The sequence below is a fragment of the Podarcis filfolensis genome, assembly GCF_964270895.1.
Source record: "Podarcis filfolensis genome assembly, chromosome: 14".
Taxonomy (NCBI): Eukaryota; Metazoa; Chordata; class Lepidosauria; order Squamata; family Lacertidae; genus Podarcis; species Podarcis filfolensis.
The window spans coordinates 9,020,481-9,044,219 of NC_139616.1; the positions used below are offsets into that span (position 1 = coordinate 9,020,481).

At 45.6% G+C, this 23,739-nt stretch overlaps 1 protein-coding gene and 1 long non-coding RNA gene across 5 annotated transcripts in view; one reads left to right on the plus strand and one right to left on the minus strand.

Moving 5' to 3' along the window:
* LOC310749827 overlaps positions 1 to 23,739 on the plus strand; it is a 285,263-nt gene that overhangs the window by 121,326 nt on the left and 140,198 nt on the right. The window lies entirely within an intron of this gene.
* The window catches only part of LOC310749381 (uncharacterized protein C15orf39 homolog), a 49,955-nt gene continuing 45,296 nt past the window's right edge, over positions 19,081 to 23,739 (minus strand). For all 4 annotated transcript variants that reach the window (XM_083586178.1, XM_083586177.1, XM_083586176.1 and 1 more), the window contains one exon: positions 19,081 to 23,030. In XM_083586178.1, the coding sequence (XP_083442304.1) occupies positions 23,027 to 23,030 (4 nt within the window). In that variant the 3' untranslated portion in view covers positions 19,081 to 23,026. The remainder of the gene's footprint in view (positions 23,031 to 23,739) is intronic.

Genomic DNA, 23,739 nt, shown 5'->3' on the forward strand with positions numbered 1-23,739 from the left:
TTCATTATAAATCATTTCCCTATACTCTTTTACATTTTTACATGTCCAGCAGATATGAAAGAACGTTCCCTCCGCCTCTTTGCACTTCCAGCACTTATCTGATTCTGTTATTTACATATAGACTCTTCCCATTATGCAGGCTCCCCAACTTTGGGGAGAACTCTACGCCTGATCAACCGAATGAGAAAATTGAGACTTCCCCATTGAATGTGTGACGGTTAGGATGGAGCTGGTAAGCATGGGCCTCCTTTATTCGTCCGCCTCTGTTTAGACCTGGTGCCCCTCCAGATGTTTTGAACTGCAGCTCCCATCAGCAAAGCCAGTGTGGGCAATGGTCAAGGCTGACTGGAGGTGCAATCCAGCAGTATCTGGGTGAGAAAGTCTGGTTCAGATCCTCCATGTCTTAGTGCCACTTGCATTTCCAAACCACCCAATGGTATTTGGAGGTAATTCACAGGCGCATTGGTGGTGAAGACCCACCTGCTCTATACACTCAAAGCAATAATGTATTACTTAATACAGTTGTGATTTCCCCCTCCCTCAAAGAATTCTGGGAACTGTCGTTTGTTATGGGCGTTGAGAGTGGTTAGCAGATCCCTCTTCCCCTCACCATGTTGCAGTTCCTAGAGTGGCGTATCAATCAAGCCCTCTTCCCAGGAACCTCTTGGAATTGTAGCTCAATGAGGGGAAGAGGGTCTCTGAACATCTCACAGCACCCTTAACAAATGGATTCCCAGGATTCTTTGTGGGAAGCTGCAAGTGTTTAAAGTGGTAGGCTAGGCTACAGCTTGAAATGTATAGCAGTGACCTGCTGAAGAGTGTAGGTCAAGTTGCACCAAGAAACATGGATGAGGAATGAATTAGTTCTTTCTTTCTCTCAGCTTGAAGTGCACCTCAAAAAAAGGCCTTTTTCTACATTGAAGGTGAATCCTAAGTTCACAGCTAAGCGATGTGTGATAATGCTCAAGAAATGAAAGCCAGGTACTTTCTGAACAGGCCAACCTTTTTCTCTCTGGAAACACAACAGTGTGGTCGATAAAGAGTAACTTACAAGAAGCGGAGAATGGTTGCTTGAAGAAAGGTCTCATAGGTAGATAGCATCTTGTTTAACTGAAAGCAGAACACAAAGATGCTTATTTGTGCAGGGACTGTTTGCCCAGAAGAACATTTAGAATGCAGAGTTCCCACAGAACAAACAAGCAGATGGAGATGAAGCTCAGTGTTTGCTCTTCCTGGACAGAAAGAGACAAATTGGACCAGACACATAACGATGCTGTTTTCGCCTTAACAGCAGAGGTGGAGAACCTTTTCCAGTTCAAGGGGGATGTTCCCTCCTAGGCAATTTTCCAGGGGCCACTTGCCAGTTTCAGAAGAGCCAGAGCACAAAGAGAGAAGAGCAACAAGTGTAGATCTTATAGTTGTACAGTAGGCTTTCTGGCCCTCTTTAAAAAAATTAATTGCCAAGAGCATAAAGCTGAGTGGGCGCAAGTTAAATGCACGTAAGTTGCAGATCTGCTGTACAATTGTGCAAGTAATTGACTCAAGAGGCATAAAAAGAATAGTACGGATTCCTAGAGTTGGCCTCACCCATGGGTAGAGGGCCCACCACCAACAATCCTGTAGGACAAAGTGGTGGAAGGGTAGATTACCACAGTGATAATGTAAAAAATGCACCAAAATCTGATCCAAAGTCAGTTAAATAGGTGTGGTAGTGTTTGTTTTTTTTAAACCATTGTCTAGAATACTTACAGTCAACTTTACTTCTTTCTCCAGCTTCTTGTAGCTTTGAGAGGACTTATTCTGCAAGGATTCTTCATAATCAATTCCAATGAGACGGAACTGCAGAGGCAGATTATGCACAGCCAAAACAGGTGGCGTAGATGTTCTCCAGGTCAAACTCTCCTTCCTGGTGAACTGGCTCAGTGCTGGAGCCTCGAACTTTGACACTGGATGCTTTGGAGTGTTGCCGTCTTGGTTTCCAGACACCATTTGTGTAGTTGTGCTTATCAGATGCTCAGGGATGGTCTTCTTGGTGCCAAGAACTGCACTGGTCCCATTCTTCATGGCATCTGTTGACCCCAGTAGAGTAACCAAAAGTTTTCTAGTCATGAGTGCTTGGGTAGTAGTGGGAATCTGCGTTGATGCACGTTGAGACAGAGTGAAAGATGATGGGATGGTGCTCACTGTACAAGGGGCATTCCTGCAAGCTGCTCTTGACAACTCACCAGAAAGAATTCTTGGGCTAGTCAGCAGATCTGTTGTAACAGATGACACAGGGACAGCCTGGGTAGATGTGGTCTCTGGGAGAGACAGATATGCAGGGCCTTGAGAGGCAGTGGAACTTTCATACCCTGAGCTGCCAGTGTGCAAAGCCATTGTGCTAACTACTTGTGGGACAGTAAAGGCATCTGTGATCTTGTATCCTAGTATGGTCCCCAGTGTAGTTGCTACAGCAGAGACATTGAAGTCAACCTCAGAGGCCCCTGTAGACAAAAGTGTGGTTGTATCTGTAGTGTTAGCTGCTGTTTGAGAAGAAGCGGTGGCTTTCAAATCATGTGTCCATGCTTCTGCACTGGATGCAACGGGCAGCATTGTGTTGGTAGGTGTCCCCTGCTCTTTCCACCTGCTCATTGGGCCCTCAGTAGCCTCATCATTTATCTTCAAAATTGACTCAGGGACGCTGCTCCTAGAGGAGCCCATTGAGATAGAGCTTGTAGATACAGACCCACGGGTTGGAATGACCAAAAATCTTCCTGATTCTGTTATGTTTCCATGTGAAGCTGTGGCATGAGATGATGTTGGAATGGCAAGCTTCCATCCCTGGGAAGTCACACTGAGAAATTCTGCTGCAGACCTGGTTGTAGCATCTCCTGTAGAGAGATCAGCATGTACCGTACCATCAGAAACATCTCTATTTGGCAGGGTAGCCTCTGCTGTTTCTAGGTATGGGCTAGAGAAGCGCATAGTGTCACTTCTTGCTGTAAATGTGTGCACAGTGGAATCATTAGCCATCTTTGTGGTCGAGGACACTGTTAGAGTCTCTCGCTCAGAAGGCTCCTTGGACTTCAGCACAACCCTCGACGTGGCAAGAGAGGTAGAATTTGGAGAAGGGGTTGGCATCAATCCACTCCTCCTCCTGGGCAAAGCATGGTGCTCATCTGTCAGCTGAACTGGGGACTCTGCAGAAGTTAAGCTAAAGACCAAGTCTTCAGCTGGAGTACCTCCTGAAGCCATCAGTGGGACCTCCGAGGAGAACATAGGCATCAGTTGAGCAGCAGCAGTTATTTTATGGGGCTCCCTGTAACTGGCAGTGTTGGTTACACCTTCCAGTGGACCAACATTATATCCTGCTTCAGCATCCCCAGCATGCAATGTGCCAAGTGAAGAACTTGAAGCTTGCCAGGGTGGGGAACTAATGCCAAAGTTGGTCGTGCCACTTTTGCTGTTTGAGATGGTGCCATGTGTAGAGGCCTCATTGAAACCAATAAGCTCCTGTGGTACAGGAGAGGGGTCTTCCTTAAATTCCAGCCTAGCTTCTTCGCCTGCAGAAGTGCTTCTCACCCCAACAGTGGCTAAAGAGTCCTCTTCAGTAGTACTAGGAGATGGCGGCAGAGATGTGACCTGCTCTTTCATCCGAGAACTCTGGGATCCAACAGACAGGCCAGTTGCTGCATGAGTGCCAAGGCCGAGTGACATAGCGGCAAGAGAAAGGCTGAACGCTGCCTCCCCATCTGCTGATGAATGAGGAATATGTGTAGTAGTCTCCAAAGCCAGCTTGTTAACACTGCCATGAGCCACATCAGCAGAAGACACTGCTGTCAAACTATGAGAAACAGGTAAAGTAGGATTTCTAGCTTTGGACCACGGGGACCTGTTCATGGTGGACTCTGTCATTGTTGGTTGGCTTGAAGAGCTAGTCAGAGCAGCTGTAGATGGTAAGCTATGGATGGGCAGGATTGTGCCCTTACCCTCCCAATAAGGGAAGACTGAATTCAGAGGGACCTCAGTGTAGTTCTCTGGATTGACATGGGCTCCATCAGTGTCAGCCGACAGTGAAGACACAAAAGGAGACTCTGTAGTCATGGGGATAGGTCTATGTGGAGAAAAGCCAGTGCTTAGGAGTTCAAGCTGCTGCGGAGTGGGAAACCCTCTGGACTTTCTAGAGCCTGTGAAGCCTGCCAAAGTTGTAAAAGCAGGGAAAGTAACAGCTGGCAAAGCTTCATTTGAATGACTAAGTGAGGGCCAGAGGAAAGACTGGGACAAAGTTAGAGGAACAGCTGTGGGGGGCCCTCTACTCATTGATTCAGTGGTATCAAGTTTCTGGGCATTGGACACAACATTTGGCTCAGAGTCAGCCTTATGTGAACTTGCACCAGAAGACTGTGAAGAAGAATCAGGCAAGGTATTGGCAGGAGTGTGCAGCATGGAAGCCAGAGAACTATGGGATGCATGCCCACTACTTGGGTGGAGAAATTTCATCCTTATATTAGTGGTTCCAGGAGAAGTTGTTCCAACAGAAGAGGTCATTGAATCTTGATGAGTGGTATGCAGTGTCTCATAACCTGCAGATGTTAGGTCTTTCTTCCTGTACTGCTCACTGAGGAAGTCACTATGGGTAGAAGTAGCTGTGCCAGCATACTCAGCCATTATCCTACGTATACTGGTTTTGTAGACCGTTTCAGTTGAAGACAACAACGTTTCATGTAGTCCCTGCGCATCCCTGGTGATGTGCTCCAGAGCAAGTGGGCTTCTTGAAGTTAAGACCACAGTGTCAGCAGCAGTTGGCTGATCAGTAGCAGCAGTATTTTGGAAAGCAGGTGCAGACTGGTGTGTTGTATTTGGATCCAACGGCAAGGAGCTGCTCATGTCTAGAAGAGGCAATATTGGGGACAATGTAGGAGTTACCCTTATGGTGTACGCAGTCTCCATTTTTTCAGGTCCTACTGCTTGTGATATGAGAGACAGAGGTGCCGTGGTAATTTCTAGCTGCCCAATCCCTTTAGAAGCAAGCTTAAGAGAAATGCTTGTAGAATCAGGCGCGAGTGAAGTTGCAAGGTCCAGAACATTAGAACTGTTCTCGTCCATCTTCAAGACAGTGGAGTCAACACTCAGGGGTCCTTGCTCACTAAAGTTTAACTCCATATTTCCAGAGACATTACTTGAATCCCACTGGGTATTTGCAACAAAGGACCAGTCAACAGTGCCAGCCGTGCTGGCCGATAAGTTTGCAGTATACAGATCTCTCCCTGTAGCAGGAAAACGTGGTCGGCCACTGTCAGACCAATTTTGCAAGTCTTGCCTAGTCAACTGCTGCCCATCAGTAACGTTCTGGAAAGGCAAGGAATCTGAAGACCCTGGTTTTGTGCCAGGTGGAGTCTGGTAAGTCGCAGCTAAATAGCTTTCGTTATAAGCAGCAGTGCTGGCAAAAAGAAGAGGAATGATGGACAAGACAGTTTGCCATGTCTGTCTTTGGGCAGTTGTTGCCAAACCCAAATTAAAGTATGAGGATGTTCTCCTGGCTTTACTTGAGCTTCCGGAAGGGGCCAGTTTGCCACCAGGTGGTCCTGTTGTTTGACTTATCATAAAAAACCCCATCATGGTTGCTTGACTGTGAACTGGAAGGAAGAGATGATTTATTTAATCAGGAATAAAAGTATGAGAACAGTAGTTCTCCTAAATTATAAATCCTATAAGCTAATAAGGATCCACATTTTGTAGCCAGAACAGCACCAGCCATGCAAGGGATTCTGCAGATGGGTGCCATCACTGAGAAGTCTCTCTGCTGTCCAATCACCTTACTTTGGATGGCAGCAACACCTGTGCTCCATGGAAAAAAGGCTCATTAAAATGGATTTTAAAAGCATATTCCCCATCATTTTAGAATATGGGGTAAATTGTGTGAATGGGCCAAGGGATCAGGACACCAGCTCTGCCCACTCATAAAAGCCAGTGTGGAGCAGTGGTTAGAGCAGGGTTTCCCAAACTTGTAGTTCAAAAACAGCTGGAAACTCAACTCCAACCATCCCTAGCCACCAAGACCAGTGGTCAGTGATGATGGGAATTGTAGTCCAAAAAGAGCTAGAGATCTAAGTTTTGGAAATCCTGGTTTAGAGCACTGGATTAGAACCTAGGAGACAACGGTTCAAACCCCCACTCAACCATGAAGATCACTAGGTGACCTCAAACCAGTCACTGTCTCCCAGTCCAACTTACCTCTCAGGGGTTGTGATGCTAAAATGGGGAGTGGAGGGAGATCCACATATATGCCACCTTGGGCTCCTTGGAAGAAAGGCAGGATAGATTAAGAAAAAGTACTAGTCCGAACAGAAGAGAGGACTTCCCTCTTCTAGAAGCCCATTTGATTTCTATGCCAAGCACAGAGGATGGGTGCAATGCTCCATCCATGCTGTGCCAGCCTGCTCACTCGCCTACATGCAATTCCTGGTCACCCATTGCTACTAAGCACGTACTTAAGTGCAAGGTTGGAATAAGACAGCTCCCTCTGGCCCTCCAGATTTTGCTGGACTCCCACCAATCCCAGTCAGCATGGTCAGCGATCAGGGATGATGGGAGCTGCAGCCCAACAACATCTGGAGAGCCACAAGTTCCCCACCCCTGACCAAATGGGACCCACCTAGTTTTCCCCAATCTAAATTGCACACTCACAAACATGAAGTGACAGCCAAGGCCATAGCACACTTGGGGAACGGGTGGTAGAGCATCTACTTTGCATGAAGAAGGTTCAATCCCCAGCATTGCAGGTAGGGCTAGGAGAGACCCCCATCTGAAAGGATGACAGCTGCCATTGGTTGTCATCCAAACGATCTCGAGGGCACTAGGGTTGGCAGGGGAAGGCTGCCCCTCAGCTTATGCTCTGCTGCTCACACCAAGACCCAGAGGCAAAGGACCTCTTCAAAGCAACTGAGGTGTACTTAGGGGAAGGGGCTGCCTGAGGAGACTGGAAACAACAATACAGGCCAACGGATTGGGTCCTGAGCTCCCCCACTGCCCATCCCATTTCCCCATCCCTACCACAGACTGCTGAAGATACAACAAGGCTTCAAGGAACAGTTCTTCCTCATCACAAGATATTACAACTACCTCCTCAAGTTCTTCTAGACCCCCGTTTCCCAAACTTGAGTCTCCAGCTGTCTTGAGACTACAGTTCCCATCATCCCTGACCACTGGTCCTGCTAGCTAGGAATGACGGGAGTTGTAGTCCAAAAACAGCTGAAGACCCAAGTTTGGGAAACACCATTCTAGACTTGCATTCTGAGGGCTTGCCCACATGCAACCATGAGCAAGCCATTAAAGTTGTAGGGTGGGCCCTCAGCTACTATTTACTCTAAACCAGGGGTCGGCAAACTATGGCCCCCAGGCAGGATCAGGCCCACCTGGGTCCTAAATCCGGCCAGCACCCCAAAGCCAGAACCCATCTCGAAGCCGAGACTCCGGGCGATGGCAACGGGAGGAATAGGCCAAGCGGCGGTGGCTCTGCCAATCAAACGTCGCGCCTGGTTTACCTCAGTGGCATTTGATTGGCAGAGACATCCCCGTGCTGAGCTGAGGTAAACCAGGCATGGCATTTGATTGGCAGAGCCACCGCCACTCGGCCTCTTCCTCCCATCGCCGTCACCACCCTGGTGCTCCTGTGGGCCAGAAAGCGGAGCAGACAAGCTCACTCTGTCTACCTGCTTCATGAAAAGAAGAAGCAGCAGCGGTGGTGGCGGCAGCAGCCCCTGAGAAGGTAAGCACAGCACGGCCTCAGTCCTGTATACCTGAAGGAGCATCTCCACCCCCATCGTTCTGCCCGGATGCTGAGATCCAGCACCGAGGGCCTTCTGGAGGTTCCCCCACTACAAGAAGTGAGGTTACAGGGAACAAGACAGAGGGCCTTCTCGGTAGTGGCGCCCACCCTGTGGAACACCCTCCCTTCAGATGTGAAGGAAATAAGCAGCTATCCTATCTTTAAAAGACATCTGAAGGCAGCCCTGTTTAGGGAAGTTTTTAATATTTAACGCTGTATTGTTTTTAACACTTGATTGGGAGCCGCCCAGAGTGGCTGGGGAAACTCAGCCAGATGGGTGGGGTATAAATAATAAATTATTATTATTATTATTATTATTATTATTATTATTATTATTTCTTCCTCTAGGCAGGGAGGAAGCCCATTTCGCGCCACTGCCACCAGCCCTTCGGCGAATGAGGCTGGCAGGAAACCGAGAAGGGGGCCAGGGCTGGGGTGGAGAGGAGGACTACTTGCCCCTCTCACAGTGTGCATAGGAAGATAGAAGATAGATGATAGATAGATAGATGATAGATAGATAGATAGATAGATGATAGATAGATAGATAGATAGATAGATAGATAGATAGATAGATAGATGATAGAAAGAAAGATGATAGATAGTCTGGCCCTCCATAAGGTCTGAGGGACAGTGGACCGGCCCCTTGCGGAAAAAGTTTGCTGACCCCTGACCTAAACATCCCTCAATGAGAGGGATTAACTCTCTGCAAGACCACAGTTCCCCCATCAGACTACTTCCATTCTATATGCACTAATGGCATTGGCACCAAATCATGCTTTATTAATCACACTATTTGAAGATGAGGCAAATGGATGCCAGCCATTTCTAGTTAGCTACCTAATGAAAAGCTGAGATGATGCACTGTTTAAAACGCCTAACTTTATTAAAACAAAAAACACCATGGTGGCTTCCCCACTGGAGGTGATATCTCCCTTAAAAGAGAGAGAGAACTGATTGGGCAACTGATAAAGAATTATTAATGGAAGTAAAGGTAAAGGTAAAGGTACCCCTGCCCGTACGGGCCAGTCGTGACCGACTCTGGGGTTGCGCGCCCATCTCGCTTAAGAGGCCGGGGGCCAGCGCTGTCCGAAGACACTTCCGGGTCACGTGGCCAGCGTGACAAAGCTGCTCTGGGGAGCCTGCACCAGCGCAGCACACGGAAACACCATTTACCTTCCCGCTATGAAGCGGTACCTATCTATCTATTTGCACTGAAGGGTGCTTTCGAACTGCTAGGTGGGCAGGAGCTGGGACCAAACGACAGGAGCTCACCCCGCCGCGGGGATTCGAACCGCCGACCATACGATCAGCAAGTCCTAGGCGCTGAGATTTTACCCACAGCGCCACCCGCGTCCCGCATTAATGGAAGTAGAACATGAATTAAAATTAAAGAGGTTGGAAGATATAAGAGGACTATTAACTTATCGGTTACAATACCATCAGCTTAATGATATCTTTAAGATGGACAAAAAGAAAGACTTTTCTAATGAAACCTCTAACTTTGAAAAAGAGCTGTTAGAGAATAGGACTAAATTGCTTTCTAAAATGTATAAATTAGTATTAGAACAGCATGCGAAAGTCGAACAGGTCAAATCAGTTATGATACACTGGGCAAGGGACTTTGGACATAATATACAACTTGCAGCATGGTAAAGAACTTGTTGAACAAACAACTTGAATTGGAATGCAAGAAGGGGAAGTGTGGGGAAGTCTGGGAAATATGGTAATGAAAATATGGAATTGTAAATTTTATGTGTTTTTAAATTTTTCCTTTTTTATTTTTTTGGTTTTTTTGTTTTTTGTTTTATTTCTTTTGTATTGAATTTGAAAATCCTAATAAATATTTCATAAAAAAAAAAACTTGCAGCATGGGAGAAGTTATGGAACTGGAATTTAAAGTTTACAGTACAGTGGTACCTCGGGTTACATACGCTTCAGGTTACAGACTCCGCTAACTCAGAAATAGTGCTTCAGGTTAAGAACTTTGCTTCAGGATGAGAACAGAAATCATGCTCCGGCGGTGCGGCGGCAGCAGGAGGCCCCATTAGCTAAAGTGATGCTTCAGGTTAAGAACAGTTTCATGTTAAGAATGGACCTCTGGAACGAATTAAGTACTTAACCCGAGGTATCACTGTATGTTATACTCTGAAAGAAAATTATATAAGAATGATGTATCGCTCGTATTTAACCCCTAGCAAATTAGCTAAAATGTATAAAGAAAAGTCAAATACATGCTGGGAATGTAAGAAGAAGAAAAGGCACCTTTTACCACGTGGTGGACTTGTAAGGTAGTAAAATAATTTTGGGAGATGATAATAATGAACTGGAAAAAAATGTTTAAAATAACTTTTTCTTTAAAAAACAAAACAAAACCCTGAAGCTTTTCTTCTAAGAATTCTAGGTGCCAAAATACTAAGGAACCAGAAGAGACTATTTATGTATGTGCCCACAGCTGCCCAGGGAAAACAGAGCCCTTACCAGAGAAAAAAGGCAGATTAAATTGATGGACTATGCCAAAATAACAAAAATGACCAGAAGAATTAGGAATCAGGAAGACCAAAATTTTAATAAGGAATGGGGGAAATCCATAATTTATCTTAAAAATCATAGTAAACAATTAAAATTATCAGTAGGATTGGAATAATACTTGAACATTGGGCTATGGTTCTAATGGAGATTTAATAGAATTGTATTAATAGAGAAAATGGGGGGGGGTAACGTAAGAATCCACAAAAGGAAGGCGGGAAGTCCATGGGAATTTATTGAATTCTCTTTTTGTTTTGGTTGTTTGACTATTGTATATGTCAAATTTTGGGAAATTAATTTTTATTTTTTAAAAATGAATAAAACACCTGACCTAAGAATCAGAATTCCCTGGCTCAAATCTGCTGTCCACCAGGAGCTCTTTGAAGCAAGCTGCTCTCAGCCTCAGATCCCTCCATCTACAATATGGAGTCAGGAGAAGGATAATCATTAGAGCTGTTGGCAGGATAGCAGCCAGAACAAAGCTTGTGTGGCACTTTCGGAAACTTGAATAAGCTCAGTACAAATAAAGTGGTACCTCGGGTTACAGACGCTTCAGGTTACGGACTCCACTAACACAGAAATAGTACCTTGAGTTAAGAACTTTGCTTCAGGATGAGAACAGAAATCGTGCTCTGGCAGCATGGCGGCAGTGGGAGGCCCCATTAGCTAAAGTGGTGCTTCAGGTTAAGAACAGTTTCAGGTTAAGAACGGACCTCCGGAACGAATTAAGTTCTTAACCCAAGGTACCACTGTACTAAAGCACTATTTGATGTGGCTCTACCTTTGCTGCCTGGGAAGCACCCTGCAAACTGATGAAATTGGGGCGGGGGGGGGGGGGAGAAAGAAGACTCCCTACACATAAGAAGGCAAAAGGCTAGAGTAGGGCTCACCCATGGCAGGATTTATTTAGGGCATACAGGCAGGGTTGGATGAAGACCTTTAGAGGCCCTAAATCAGGCATAGGCAAACTCGGCCCTCCAGCTGTTTTGAGATTACAATTCCCATCATCCCTGACTACTGGTCCTGTTAGCTAGGGATGATGGAAGTTGTAGTCCCAAAACATTTGGAGGGCTGAGTTTGCCTATGCCTGCTTGTACTTCAAAGATTTTGGGGGGCCCACAGATATCCAATTCAAAATATAAACAATAATAAATCGTAAAATAAAATTTTCTTTTTCAAAATGAAGCAAAACCTACAGTAAGATGGAAAATAAAGTTTATATTTCTATAAATAATGTTTATTTTTGTTCAGCTGCACCATCTAGTCCATGGTAAATCTGGCAATGGAAAATTTCTGGAGTGCTTCCCTTCCCTTGATGCCCTAACCATGTGCTTATTTCGCTTACTGGTTAATCCAGCCCTGCATACAAGCACACCAAATCATGCAAATACAGACTTAAGCAGGTACAGCCCATGCACCAATTTACGGGATAGTACAAAGATTGTGCAAATATTAGGCTCAATATTTTTTGTCCCCCCTTTTGCTTATGCAAGGAAGTGCCTTCACACTCGTGTGTGCGTGTGTGTGTGTGTGTGTGTGTTGCCCTCATCCGAATTCCCCATCAATTCTGGCTAGCTGGCTTCCTTCTCTGTTTCACACAAAGGATCCCATTCAGGCAACACTCTGCACCCAGCCTTAAGGCCCCTTGTGGCAGGCCAGCCTCAACCCTTGCCCTCCAGATGTTACCAGATCCTGCCATCAGCAAGAACAATGGTCAAGGATGACGGGGAGCCCAACATATCTCAGGCCCAGATGCCCCATCTTTGGCAGGGGTGGCCAACATGGTGCCCTCCTGCAAACCCCTTCATCCCAGACCACTGATCCTGGCAACAGAAGCTGGTGACAGTTGTAGTCCAAATACATTTAGATGTTGCCTCCAAGTTAGAACATTGTGGCTCACAAACCAACCTATAGCAAACAAAAGGTGGAGAGAAGGAGGAAGGTGAAGAGAGGGGGAGGGGAGACCCATCAAGGCTTTCAAAGCTTGGCATTCATTGCCCCTAGGAATTGATGTAGGAATTGGTGCCAACTGAGGTTAGCTTTTGCTGCCCAACTCCCCAAGGGACTCGGAGTCCCCTAAGTCCGTGATGGGTGAAAGAATGGATGGAGGCAGGAACCAGCAGAAGGAAAACCAGGAAGATCTTTATTTTCCTGTTGCAACAGAGTCCCCCCCCCCCTTTTTTTTTTCGACAGGAGAGAAAAGAACAAAGGCAATGCCCTGCAAAAGCCAACCCCAAATTTTTCTACAACAATTGCAAGGCAAGTGCGGGCCCTAAACTTCAATGGAGGAGGAAGAGGAGCCAGGTATGTTTTGGTGTGCTCCAGTCTTCCCTTCATGGATCACTGCCTTGCTGTGGCGAAGGGGCTTGATTAACTCAGAGAAGCTATGAGCTATGCCATGCAGGGCCACCCAAGATGGACAGGTCATAGTGGAGAGTTTTGACCAAACATTATCCAGCTGGAACAGGAACCGGCAAGCCACTCCAGTATCCCTTGCCAAGAAAACTCCATGGACAAAGACATTGTGGTGCTGGAGGAGACTCTTGAGAGTCCCATGGATTGCAAAAAGATCAAACCTATCCATTCTGAAGGAAATCAGCCCTGAGTGCTCACTGGAAGGACAGATCCTGAAGCTGAGGCTCCAATACTTTAGGCCACCTCATGAGAAGAGAAGACTTCCTGGAAAAGACCCTGATGTTGGGAAAGATTGAGGGCACAAGGAGAAGGGGAGGACAGAGGATGAGATGGTTGGACAGTGTTGGACAGTGTTCTCAAAGCATGAGTTTGACCAAACTACGGGAGGCAGTGGAAGACAGGAGGGCCTGGTGTGCTCTGGTCCAGGGGGTCACGAAGAGTCGGACACGACTAAACGACTAAACAACAACAACAAGTCTTCCAAAAAAGCTCAAGACAACATGTCCCGATGGTGCTCATCCTCCTTCCTCAGTTCTCAACAACCCTGTGAGGTAGGTTAGGCGAGAAGCAAATTTCCAACACGCCTTTACCCAGCTGAGTGGGGGATTTGAACCTGGCACTCCTTACCTCGCGATTTGTAGAAGCTGCATCTCTCTGAACTATCTTTCTGGGCAGCCTTACAGGCGTGGCAAGGAGTTTGCATTTGCCAGCTTGTTCACTGACTTAGAATATTCCTCTACCACCACCACCCGTTAAAAAGATAAGGGCAATTCAGCCCAGTTCAATACTGCTCCAACGACAGCACAGCATTAAACTGCAGGCCATCATCGTCCTTCATTTATTATAGTTATTATTAGAAGGGGGAGCAGATTGGGAAGAGGGAGTTCTTGAGACAGGGCTAGAGCAAATCAGGTCGCCTACTCCCTCCCCTCGACCCATTTCACAGAAAATACCGCCGCCGTTTACTTACCTGCAAGGAACTAATCCAAGCACAGAAACGAAGACTTGCACCCCAGCCTGCTCCTCCGCGCCTCCTGTTATTGCATTTGCCCCTGGAGGGGCGGAGACTGAGATTTCCCAGAAACCCAATGCCTGCTTCAGGTTGCAAACCCAATTAACACCTTTTTGCAGGAGATAATCGCCTCCAGGCCTAAGGTGGGTCCATCTCAACAAAGGTTTTGCAAAACAATCGCGGCCACCCGGCGGGTCGTTTTTTTTCTGGTGTTGACGCCTCCCCGGCTGTCTGAGCAGGTTTTACTCATGAGGAGGAAGAGGAGCCAGATACGTTTTGCTGTGCTCCAGTCTTCCGAAAAAGCTGCTGTAAACCGCCTTGAAACTTTGGTACTGAAAAGCAACATGCGGGTTGCAAAACCATCACAACAGCGACACTGTAACAGAACATATGCGTAAGAGTAAGAACAGTACAGTGTTGCCAACTTTTGTGCTGCTGTGTTTTTTGTTGTTGTTTTTAATATAATTTTTATTAGTTTTTTTAACATATCATTTTCAACAGTAATTAAACATACTTTTACATCTTATTGAAATTTTTGACTTCCATCAATCCTGTCTGAAAATTTTCCAATCTAATCTCTCAGTATGCATTTCTTATCTTCCCTATTACATTTCAAACTCATAACCAATATCTCTATCTTTTTCTACTTTGTAACACTTCGTATATTTCTCCCTACAAAACTTCTTGTAGTCCTTCTAGTGTAATTTGCTGATTACAGTTGCTCTTCAAATAATTCATATACTTCTTCCAATCTTCTGTAAATCTCTGGTCCCGCAGGTTTCGAATCCTTCCTGTCATTTTGTCCAATTCTGCATAGTCCATTAATTTCATCTGCCATTCTTCTTTCGTCGGAATTTCTTCTTGTTTCCATTTCTGGGCTAACAATACTCTTGCTGCAGTTATTGAATATAAAAATAATTTAACATCTTGCCTATTAATGTCCTGACCTATAATAACAAGTAAAAATGCTTCTGGTTTTTTTAAAACCTGCTTGCTCCTGCTGCTGTGTTTTTAAGCAGCAGGAGCAAGCACTGACTTCTCTGTGGACTTCCTCGATGCCTATTGCAGAGTACTTTCACAAATAATTAAATCAGCCAAGGAGATGGATTTTGCAATTTTATCTTTCTCTTACACCAGGGGCTTTAATTTAATTTCCCCCACAACAACCCTATGTGGTAGGTTAGGCTGAGAGAGATGTCAGCCAATGAGCTCCATAGTCAAGTGATGATCTACCAGGTCTAACTTGCTAACCACGGCCTTTTCTGACCTACTGCCCTTCAGATGTTTAGAGTAGACTTTGCCACACATTTCCTCCTAGGACTTCTATTGAGCAAACCTGGTTGGGGGGGCATGTATTAACAGGGTAGGGCTCCTGTGGGATATGGCTCCTGTGCCTTTAAGTAAAATGTGATGTTTAGAGGTGAAATATGGAGCCGAATAAAAAATGCAGATCACCTGCTAATTGCTGCAAATGGCACTCCTGTTAAAAGAACAGCCTCAAGGAGGGATTCCAAAGTTCATAGCCTTAAGGAAAGTCATTGCTACAGGTCTTTTATGGGGGAAACTGCAAGACAAAGAGAAAAAGGCTGTCAGCTGTTTGGATGCAACAATAACATCGTGTCTTTCAGCATATTTTACCAAGTCAAGCTAGCTTTCTTCCTTGTTAGACATTCCAGGGTGTTAAATCCAAAAGAAAGGGAAGGTTGCTTTGGAGAAAAATGTGTTTATCTCATTTTATATGTATATGCTGATGTACACCATCTTGATATTTTCTGTCAGTGAGTAGTATACACAGATTTTTTAATAAATAAAATAACTTCCTTCACAAATGAATATTTTACTTGATAACAACAATTTGCGGGCCACTTTTAGCAACAATATCTAAGCAGTTTGTCACATTTTTAAAAACCCTAGCCTTGAACACATTCCAAAAAATAATAATTCTGGTATTGAGTACATTTTTTAAATCAAAAACTAAAGTTTCAGAGAAAAAGTTAGAATGCCCCCACAAAAAAAAAAAATCTGTGTTGGAATGTTATAATCATTTTACACGTTGACCAAAAGCTGGGTAAACAGAATCATAATGTTGAAAGGGACCTCTATGATTCTAGTCCAACACACACACACCCCCGCACAATGCCGGAATCTTTTGCCCCCCCCCCCCACTAAGCTATTCCAGAGCAGTAAATGACATGCCTATTGTAGCAAGGTAGGGAGCATGTTACAAAGTTGTAAAGTTTGTATGTCGATCACATTGTCATTGTATCTTGCATTGTTTTGTATTTATAATATGTTGCGTAATAATTTGTATCTATTTCTGTTGCATTTATATCCCACCTTTCCTTCAAGGGACCGAAGGTGGCAAAGATGGTTCACTTTCTCTTCATTTTATCTTCACAGCGACCGTGCGAGGTGGGTGAGGCTGAGAGAAGTGACTGGGCCAAGGTCACCTAGTGAGTTTCACGGCTGAGTGGGGAATTTGAACCCTGGTCTCCCAGGTTCCCGATCCAACACACTAAGTGCTACACAACACTGGCTCTCACACTAGGTATGGAAGAGACCCTGTTTGTAAATTTTATTATAGAGTGTGTTTTGCCCCCAGACCAGTATGGTTGCTTCTGGTTTTTGTCACCCAAAAGCAACTGTAGCTGTGTCAGCCCATGTAGAAAAATTCCAAATTCCAAACCAAGCTGTTACAAAATAAAGTGTGCAAGCTTTTGAGTTTCCCAGAATGCTTCATTGGACAAGAGAGACAACAGAAATGGAGGGGGGACAATGTCACATTTAAATGAAGCTCTGTGAGGTGTTTTCCACTCCACCCCACCCCCGCATTCCACCTTAAGACTGTGTGTGAATGCAAATTCCCTCTATGTCATGGGTAGGTAAACTAAGGCCCGGGGGGCCAGATCCGGCCCAATCGCCTTCTAAATCCAGCCCTTGGATGGTCCAGGAATCAGCGTGTTTTTACATGAGCAGTATATGTCCTTTTATTTAAAATGCATCCCTGGGTTATTTGTGGGGCCTGCCTGGTGTTTTTACATGAGTAGAATGTGTGCTTTTATTTAAAATGCAACGCTGGGTTATCTGTGGGGCATAGGAATTCGTTCTCCCCCCCCCAAAAAAAAATAGTCCGGCCTCCCACAAGGTCTGAGGGACAGTGGACCTGCTGAAAAAGTTTGCGGACCCCTGCTCTATGGCTCCAATATCAGCCATCCCACCACCACCACCCTCACCCAACCCTTTGTATTGTTTACCACCCATATACCCAAACTTTTACAGTGAAGGTGCCTGGATGTTAATAGCCCAGAGATGGAAAGAAGAGAGAGTCCCTACCAGAGAAGAATGGCAAATTAAGTTGATGGACTATGCAGAAATGGCAAAAATGACTGGAAGAATCAGAAATCGGGAAGACCAAAATTTTAATATGGAATGGGGAAAGTATATAACACCTTAAAAACCATTGTAAACAATTAAAATTATTAGTAGTAGGAGTGGAATAACACTTGTAGTTTAATGTTGAATTTTGGTTATTATACAGTATGTAGATTTGGATTAATAGACAAGATGCAGGAGGAAAAGGTTAATATAGGGACCCACAAAGGGGAGGAAGTCCAGGATATTCTTCGGAATTCTCTTTTTATGTTGGTTATTGGATAATGGTTTGTAAATTTCTAAAATCTGAAAAGCTAAATAAATTTTTAATAATTTTATCATTTTAATTTTTTTTAAAAAAATTACAATTTAAATTTTAAAAAAGAGAAGAAAATCTGAATGTGTGCACACTTACATTGTCACTGTTTTGGTTTCCCTAATAAAGGTGGATTTTATAATTGGTGTGACTCTCCAAGCTCTTTGCAAATGTATTCTCTTAGTGACACTGGAAGCTACCTTATCCCCAATCTGCCAAGACAACAAAGGGGGGGAAATCCCCAACCAAACAAAGCTAAAGAAACAAGACCAAAATCCATTTTAAACATGGGTCGCCCTTCCCTTTAGGAATGTGTTTCCAGAGGTGCCCAGACCTGCCGATGGGATCCTTCCCCTGGCTGTTATATACATCAAATGTGAATGGTGCTATCATTTTATTGCATTGCCCGTTCCTCATGTGAGACTTGTTTTCTGCAAACATTTTGTTCCTGTCCTGCAGGAAGGGAATAGTTTTGTTCACAACGTGTTGAAAAGCTTTTCTTTTAGCATACTGGTTTTGTTTCTAACAGGTTGGTTATGTATATAAGTAACAGTAAAGGTAAAGGGACCCCTGACCATTAGGTCCATTTGTGACCGACTCTGGGGTTGCGGCGCTCATCTCGCTTTATTGGCCGAGGGAGCCGGCGTACAGTCATGTGGCCAGCATGACTAAGCCGCTTCTGGCGAACCAGAACAGCACACGGAAACGCCGTTTACCTTCCCGCCAGAGCGCTACCTATTTATCTACTTGCACTTTGATGTGCTTTCGAACTGCTAGGTTGGCAGGAGCTGGGACTGAGCAATGGGAGCTCACCCCGTCACGGGGATTCGAACCGCCAACCTTCTGATCGGCAAGTCCTAGGCTCTGTGGTTTAACCCACAGCGCCAGTAAAACAGAGTAAAAAGCAGTGTTTTGTTTATTTGTTTGTTTGTTGCATCTCTATCCCTCCTTTCCTTCAAAGGGGCTCAAGGTGCTGTACATGGTTTGCATTTTAGGCCAAGTAGTGAGCTTCATGGCTCAGTGGGGATATGAACCCTGGTCTCCCAGGCCAACTTCCTCCACCCACTATTGTTTCTTGCCCCCTCCCCAACGCACACATTTATAAGTGTTTCTGGAAGGGGGTTCAGTCTTTGGGCTGGAAAAGCTCTCCTTCCCGTACCTTACCTGCCAGTTGTTCATGGATTTCTAGACCAGGGTTTCTCAAACTTGGGTCTCCAAAAAACAGTTGGACTACAATTCCCATCATCCCTAGCTAGTCAGACCAGTGGTCAGGGATGATGGGAATTGTAGTCTAGCTGGAGACCCAAGTTTGGGAAACCCTGTTCTAGAAAGGCCAGTTGTGTTCTTTTTATTCATAATGTTATATGTTTGGCGGGGACCCACCCCCTAAATCCTAGAAATTAAGAAACGATAGGGCTTTATTTCACCTGGGTCAAAGACCCAGTTTGGCACCAGCCAATGGACTCTTCCAATGTTCTATTTGTCCTGGAAGCATTCAAGTTCATGACAGGCCATTTGGGGGATTTTTTTAAAAAAATATGTGTAGACTTGCACTAGACTAGAGAGTCACCGAGGTCTGCTATTAAACCGAACGATGAATGAACACACAAAGAGAAGACAGCAACACACCAGTTCCAAAACAAACATTTTAATCTTGGTGAAGCACCTCTTAGAAATTGTATCCTTACAAAACTTTTTTTTATTTAAATAAAAAGGCCAAGGTGCTCTCGTTGGAACTCTGTACAAAATATACAGTATCAAACACTTGTTTCCAAATGGCTGCACAGTACCTAAATGAGGCGGAGAAAAGACCCCTTTTTAAATTGTCTGGCAGGACTGCAAGGTGGGGAAATAGCAGGCTTTCCCCCGCCCCTTTCCAAACCGATCTGCACACTCAGTGCACCACGGAAATAATAATATTAATGACAATAGCAACAACAACAATAACGAGGAGAAAATGGCAAGCGGTGCTGCCTCTAGATACTATCACATGAGCACAAGGGGCATCGCGATGCATCCCTCGCCTAAGATTTGCTTAAGATAAATCGCTTCCTCTGTGACCCAGCTTGTGGTGTTGTGTTCTGTACACACATCTAGTCTCTGAATTCTGTCCGGAGCTGGCTGGAAAGGGACTTTGTCATATCCAAAGCCTTCCAGTCCGCTGCAAGTTTCAATGTGTGGCAGGGAGAGGGCCAACTGCTGTTAGACACCCAACTCTCATAGAATGGCCAATGGCCAGGGACGGATGGGAGTTGCAGCCCAAGAACATCTGGGCAGCACCACAGTCCTGCCTTAAAACTATCTTCCATTACTGCCTCACGTCTCTTTTTCAGAACAGTAATTTTGCCACCAGCACAAACACATCTTCAGGTGTCTTGGACGATTTGCACATGACAGAGCTAATCTGTCATTCATACTTTCCTTTCCGATTCCCTTTAATATGCACAAGAGCTTCTTTAAAAAAATAAATGATCTTAAGTCCACAAACAGTACCAAGAACTGCTTTGAAAACCTGCACAAAAATAAAGTACCAAATTTGAAGCCTTTAATAAAAAAAAATTAGATCTGAACGCAGCAGCAACTCCTTATAAAGGGCAAGCTGTCACATTTCTAAAATGTGGTAGTTTAAGCCACAAAAAAACCAAACATTTAAGTACAGGAGCCATGTCCCCACTGACGTTATGGAGAAACCAGGACTTTTCAAACCTGTCTTCCCTTTTTTTAAATACATATACAGGAGGGAAACTGTCTTTTAAAAAAAAATGTATCAAGTGGTCCCCATTAGAATTAAGCATGGGTCACTGTTATCACAGAAAGCAGGTGAAATGGTGAAGTTATTCCCAGGCTGATTCTCTTCTGATGGTGACGGGTGGAGGCCACCAAGACTGAATGCTTCACAAATCTCCAGCCTCAAAAAGAAAAGGAAAAACCTGCCGCACTTAGAAAAGTAGCACATCAGGGGGAAATAGAACCATGGCCTGCTAGCTTTCTATGTGCGGTGATACTTTGCATCCATACGTATTGTTGTATGGAAGGCGTATTCAGTAACTCAGAAAACTGGGCTTCCACCTCACCTGCATGGTTTGAGCAACTGAATTTGGCAAGAGAGGCATCAAAAAAAGAAAAAGAACCAGAGTCGGGTAGGTAGCATGGCACCTCCCATGAGTGAAATTCATCTACAGGAAAAGGAAACCCATGAAATTCAGCTCTTTCTGCAATGCCAGTGGGGGAGGCAGGACTCTTGAAAGGTGCTGCCCATCTCTTTTTGGAGGCCTCAAGAAAGTAGGAAGAAGACGAAGCTGCTAGTACAGCAACAGCTCCCGCCTCCATGCTGCAAGGATCCGTTCCTCTCTTCCACCCACCCACCAGTCTTGCCTGCTGCCTCAACAAGCAAATCAACCGAACTGCAGGCCCAATCCACACTTTGTGGCAAACCAGGGTGAATGGCTTCTACTGCGAACATGATGATCTGGGCTGCTTTCTTGCACCCCATTGGGAGAAACAAACTGATGATTCTGGGCATAGCATTATGTCTCAAACTATGGAATAGCGGTCTTTTTTCCACTCAAGCAAACCCCCGAGAGATAAGCCATGAACAAACCTCAGGTGCTGACCATGGTTGGTTGGTTTTTGAACAAAACAAACCATGGTTCTTGACATGGACATAGGCTTGGATCCAGTGCTAGTCCAATTCAAAGCCAACCCGCTGAAATTAATGGACTTAAGTCCATTTATTTCAATGGATCTACTCTGACTTAGTTGGCAAGAATGCTGATCCCCAGGGATCATGGTTTGTTTCTCTCCTTGCAACAGCAAGGGGTAGCAGAGCAGCTAAAATCAATGTGTTCACAATGAACCATTAGCTATTGTTCACCAGGGTGAGCAAATAGGGCCAGTGGTCACAGATGAAGTTCATTGCCCTCTGGTGCCCCTGGACCAGTAATGCTGGATTCTCTCTTTTTGTCATGGGTGTGGAGGCAGCAGGAAGGAGAATGAACTACAAACTGCCAAGCAAAATCTTTTCTCTCCAGCACCCAAACTGGCAATTGCTTAAGAATTGTGTCTGGACCGTTTCAGAATACACGGAAGTCTCGTGGTTTGCAAGGGATCCAGGGATCCACCCCTCCTTTTTTCTCACTGGCCCTCTGAGCAGTGCCAGGCAGCTTTTCCTTTCCCACAATGCCCCTGACCTGCTGTCACTCTGGAGCACTGTGGGAAATTTAAAGGGTGACAGCTGTCTGTCACAGCGGCCAGCTATACTTGCCGGTGCCCACCAACACAAGAGGAGGCCCACCAGTGGGAAACAGACCAAGGGCATCCTCAAACCTGGACCTCAACCCTGAACGGAGGAGTTTTAAAAGACCAGTAGCCAGCTGCCTCATTCAGCAGCAAGCGCAGTGTGCTTTGGTGCTGGGAGGAAGAGCACAGAAGCCATCTTGTGAACTCTACGTCCTGTTCCCATGTTCCTCCTTTGACATGGCTGCCACCACAAACTACCGCAATATGCCAAGGTTTCCTGAAGACATGTGGAGCCCTGTGGCATTTGGCGGGCTCCACGCCACCAGAGGAACATCTGGAGAGAGTCCTCATCAGCCTCTTCAAAATGCATGGAGATTAGGCCTGGGAGATGCCCAGGACCATGGAACATAGCTATGCTTTCAGGCACCTTGCTAATGGGGTTCCAATCTGCCAGCAGGATGACCCAATTGGACATTATCTCACTTTCCCCACCCACACCAAACACACACACACTCTCACTCACTCATCCACCTCCAACCAGCCTTTCTTATAGTCCTGCAAAATCTCGAGGTAATATTGCCAATCAGGCTCACTGTCATATTGCACCGCGAAAACTGTCTTCAGAGGGTTCTTGTGGTATTTCTGAATCCGCAGCACCACTCCCGGATACCATGCTTCTGTCTTGTCCTTCTCCTCGTACAAGTGCCTGATCCGCTTGCCAACAAGGTCCGGATACTGAGGGGGCAAAGCGTAGGCCTTTGTAACACCCGGCGCCCGATGCTTGAACCTCTTCAGGAGCACTGAAGGCGGCTTTCTCCTCTTCTTGCGTGCAGCTTTTGGGGCCGGTGGCCCCTGGATATCTCGAAGGGCGTTCTGGAATTTGATGTGGACCATAGATTTCTTACAGTGATGGAGATCCTTTGAGGTACTGGCTGTTTTCCTGTCATCCGATTTGGCCAGCTTCACCTTAAGAGCCCCGGGGAGTTTAAGGGCTGGCAAAAGCTGCTCCGCAGCCTTAGGGTGAAGCGGTAGTCCTTTGGTCCTCAAGGCCACAGAGGCAGAATCTTTCTCAGGCTCCAACTTTGGTCCCTTTAATGCAGCGTCCCTTTGGGTAGAAAGTGAGGAGGGTCCCTGAGACATATCATCATCTATTTGATGGCGGGTCTTGGAGGGCAAACAAGAAGCCAATCTATATTTTTTGCCTAGCTTATGCTTCCTTGCGAAGTGTTGGGTGAGAGACTGGGCTGTCATGCCCTGTAAACATCTGGTTGCATCTGTTGACTTCAAGCCGTCTGGTGATAAAGCTTCAGTGTCGATCTTTGGGCTCTCCTCTGCAAGATCACCTGTGGAAACAGAAAATTAATAATAAACGTTCAGCCAAATTAGTGCCTGCGCCCTCAACAGACAACCATCCATCGCAGTCCTATAACCTGATCAGAAAATACACAGCCTTCACTCAGAAGATGCAACAGACTCTCACCTGGACTCCCCCAGTAGGTGGGACTGTAGATAAAAAGGTAAAAGATCCCTGGATGGTTAAGTCCAGTCAAAGGTGACTATGGGATTCTGGCGCTCATCTAGCTTTCAGGCTAAGAGAGCTTGCGTTTGTCCACAGACAGCTTTCTGGGTCATGTGGCCAGCATGACTAAACCACTTCTGGCCCATGGAACACCGTGACAGAAGCCAGAGCGCATGGAAACGCCGTTTACCTTCCCACCGCAGCGGTACCTATTTATCTACTTGCACTGGCATGCTTTCGAACTGCTAGGTTGGCAGGAGCTGGGACAGAACAACGGGAGCTCACCCCGTCACAGAGAGTCAAACCACTGACCTTCTAATTGGGAAGCCCAAGAGGCTCAGTGGTTTAGACCACAGTGCCCCCCGTGTCCCTAGGTGGGACTGTACACCTGATCTAGCTCCTGCTCTTAAGCCATGGAGAAGGAAGAAGGTCAACTGGAGTCCACTGGACAATTTGCAATGGAATACTGGTTTCCTTGCAAAGAAACTGGGGGCCAGGTGAATCTTGTTCTTGAACACACAGCTGGGGAACCT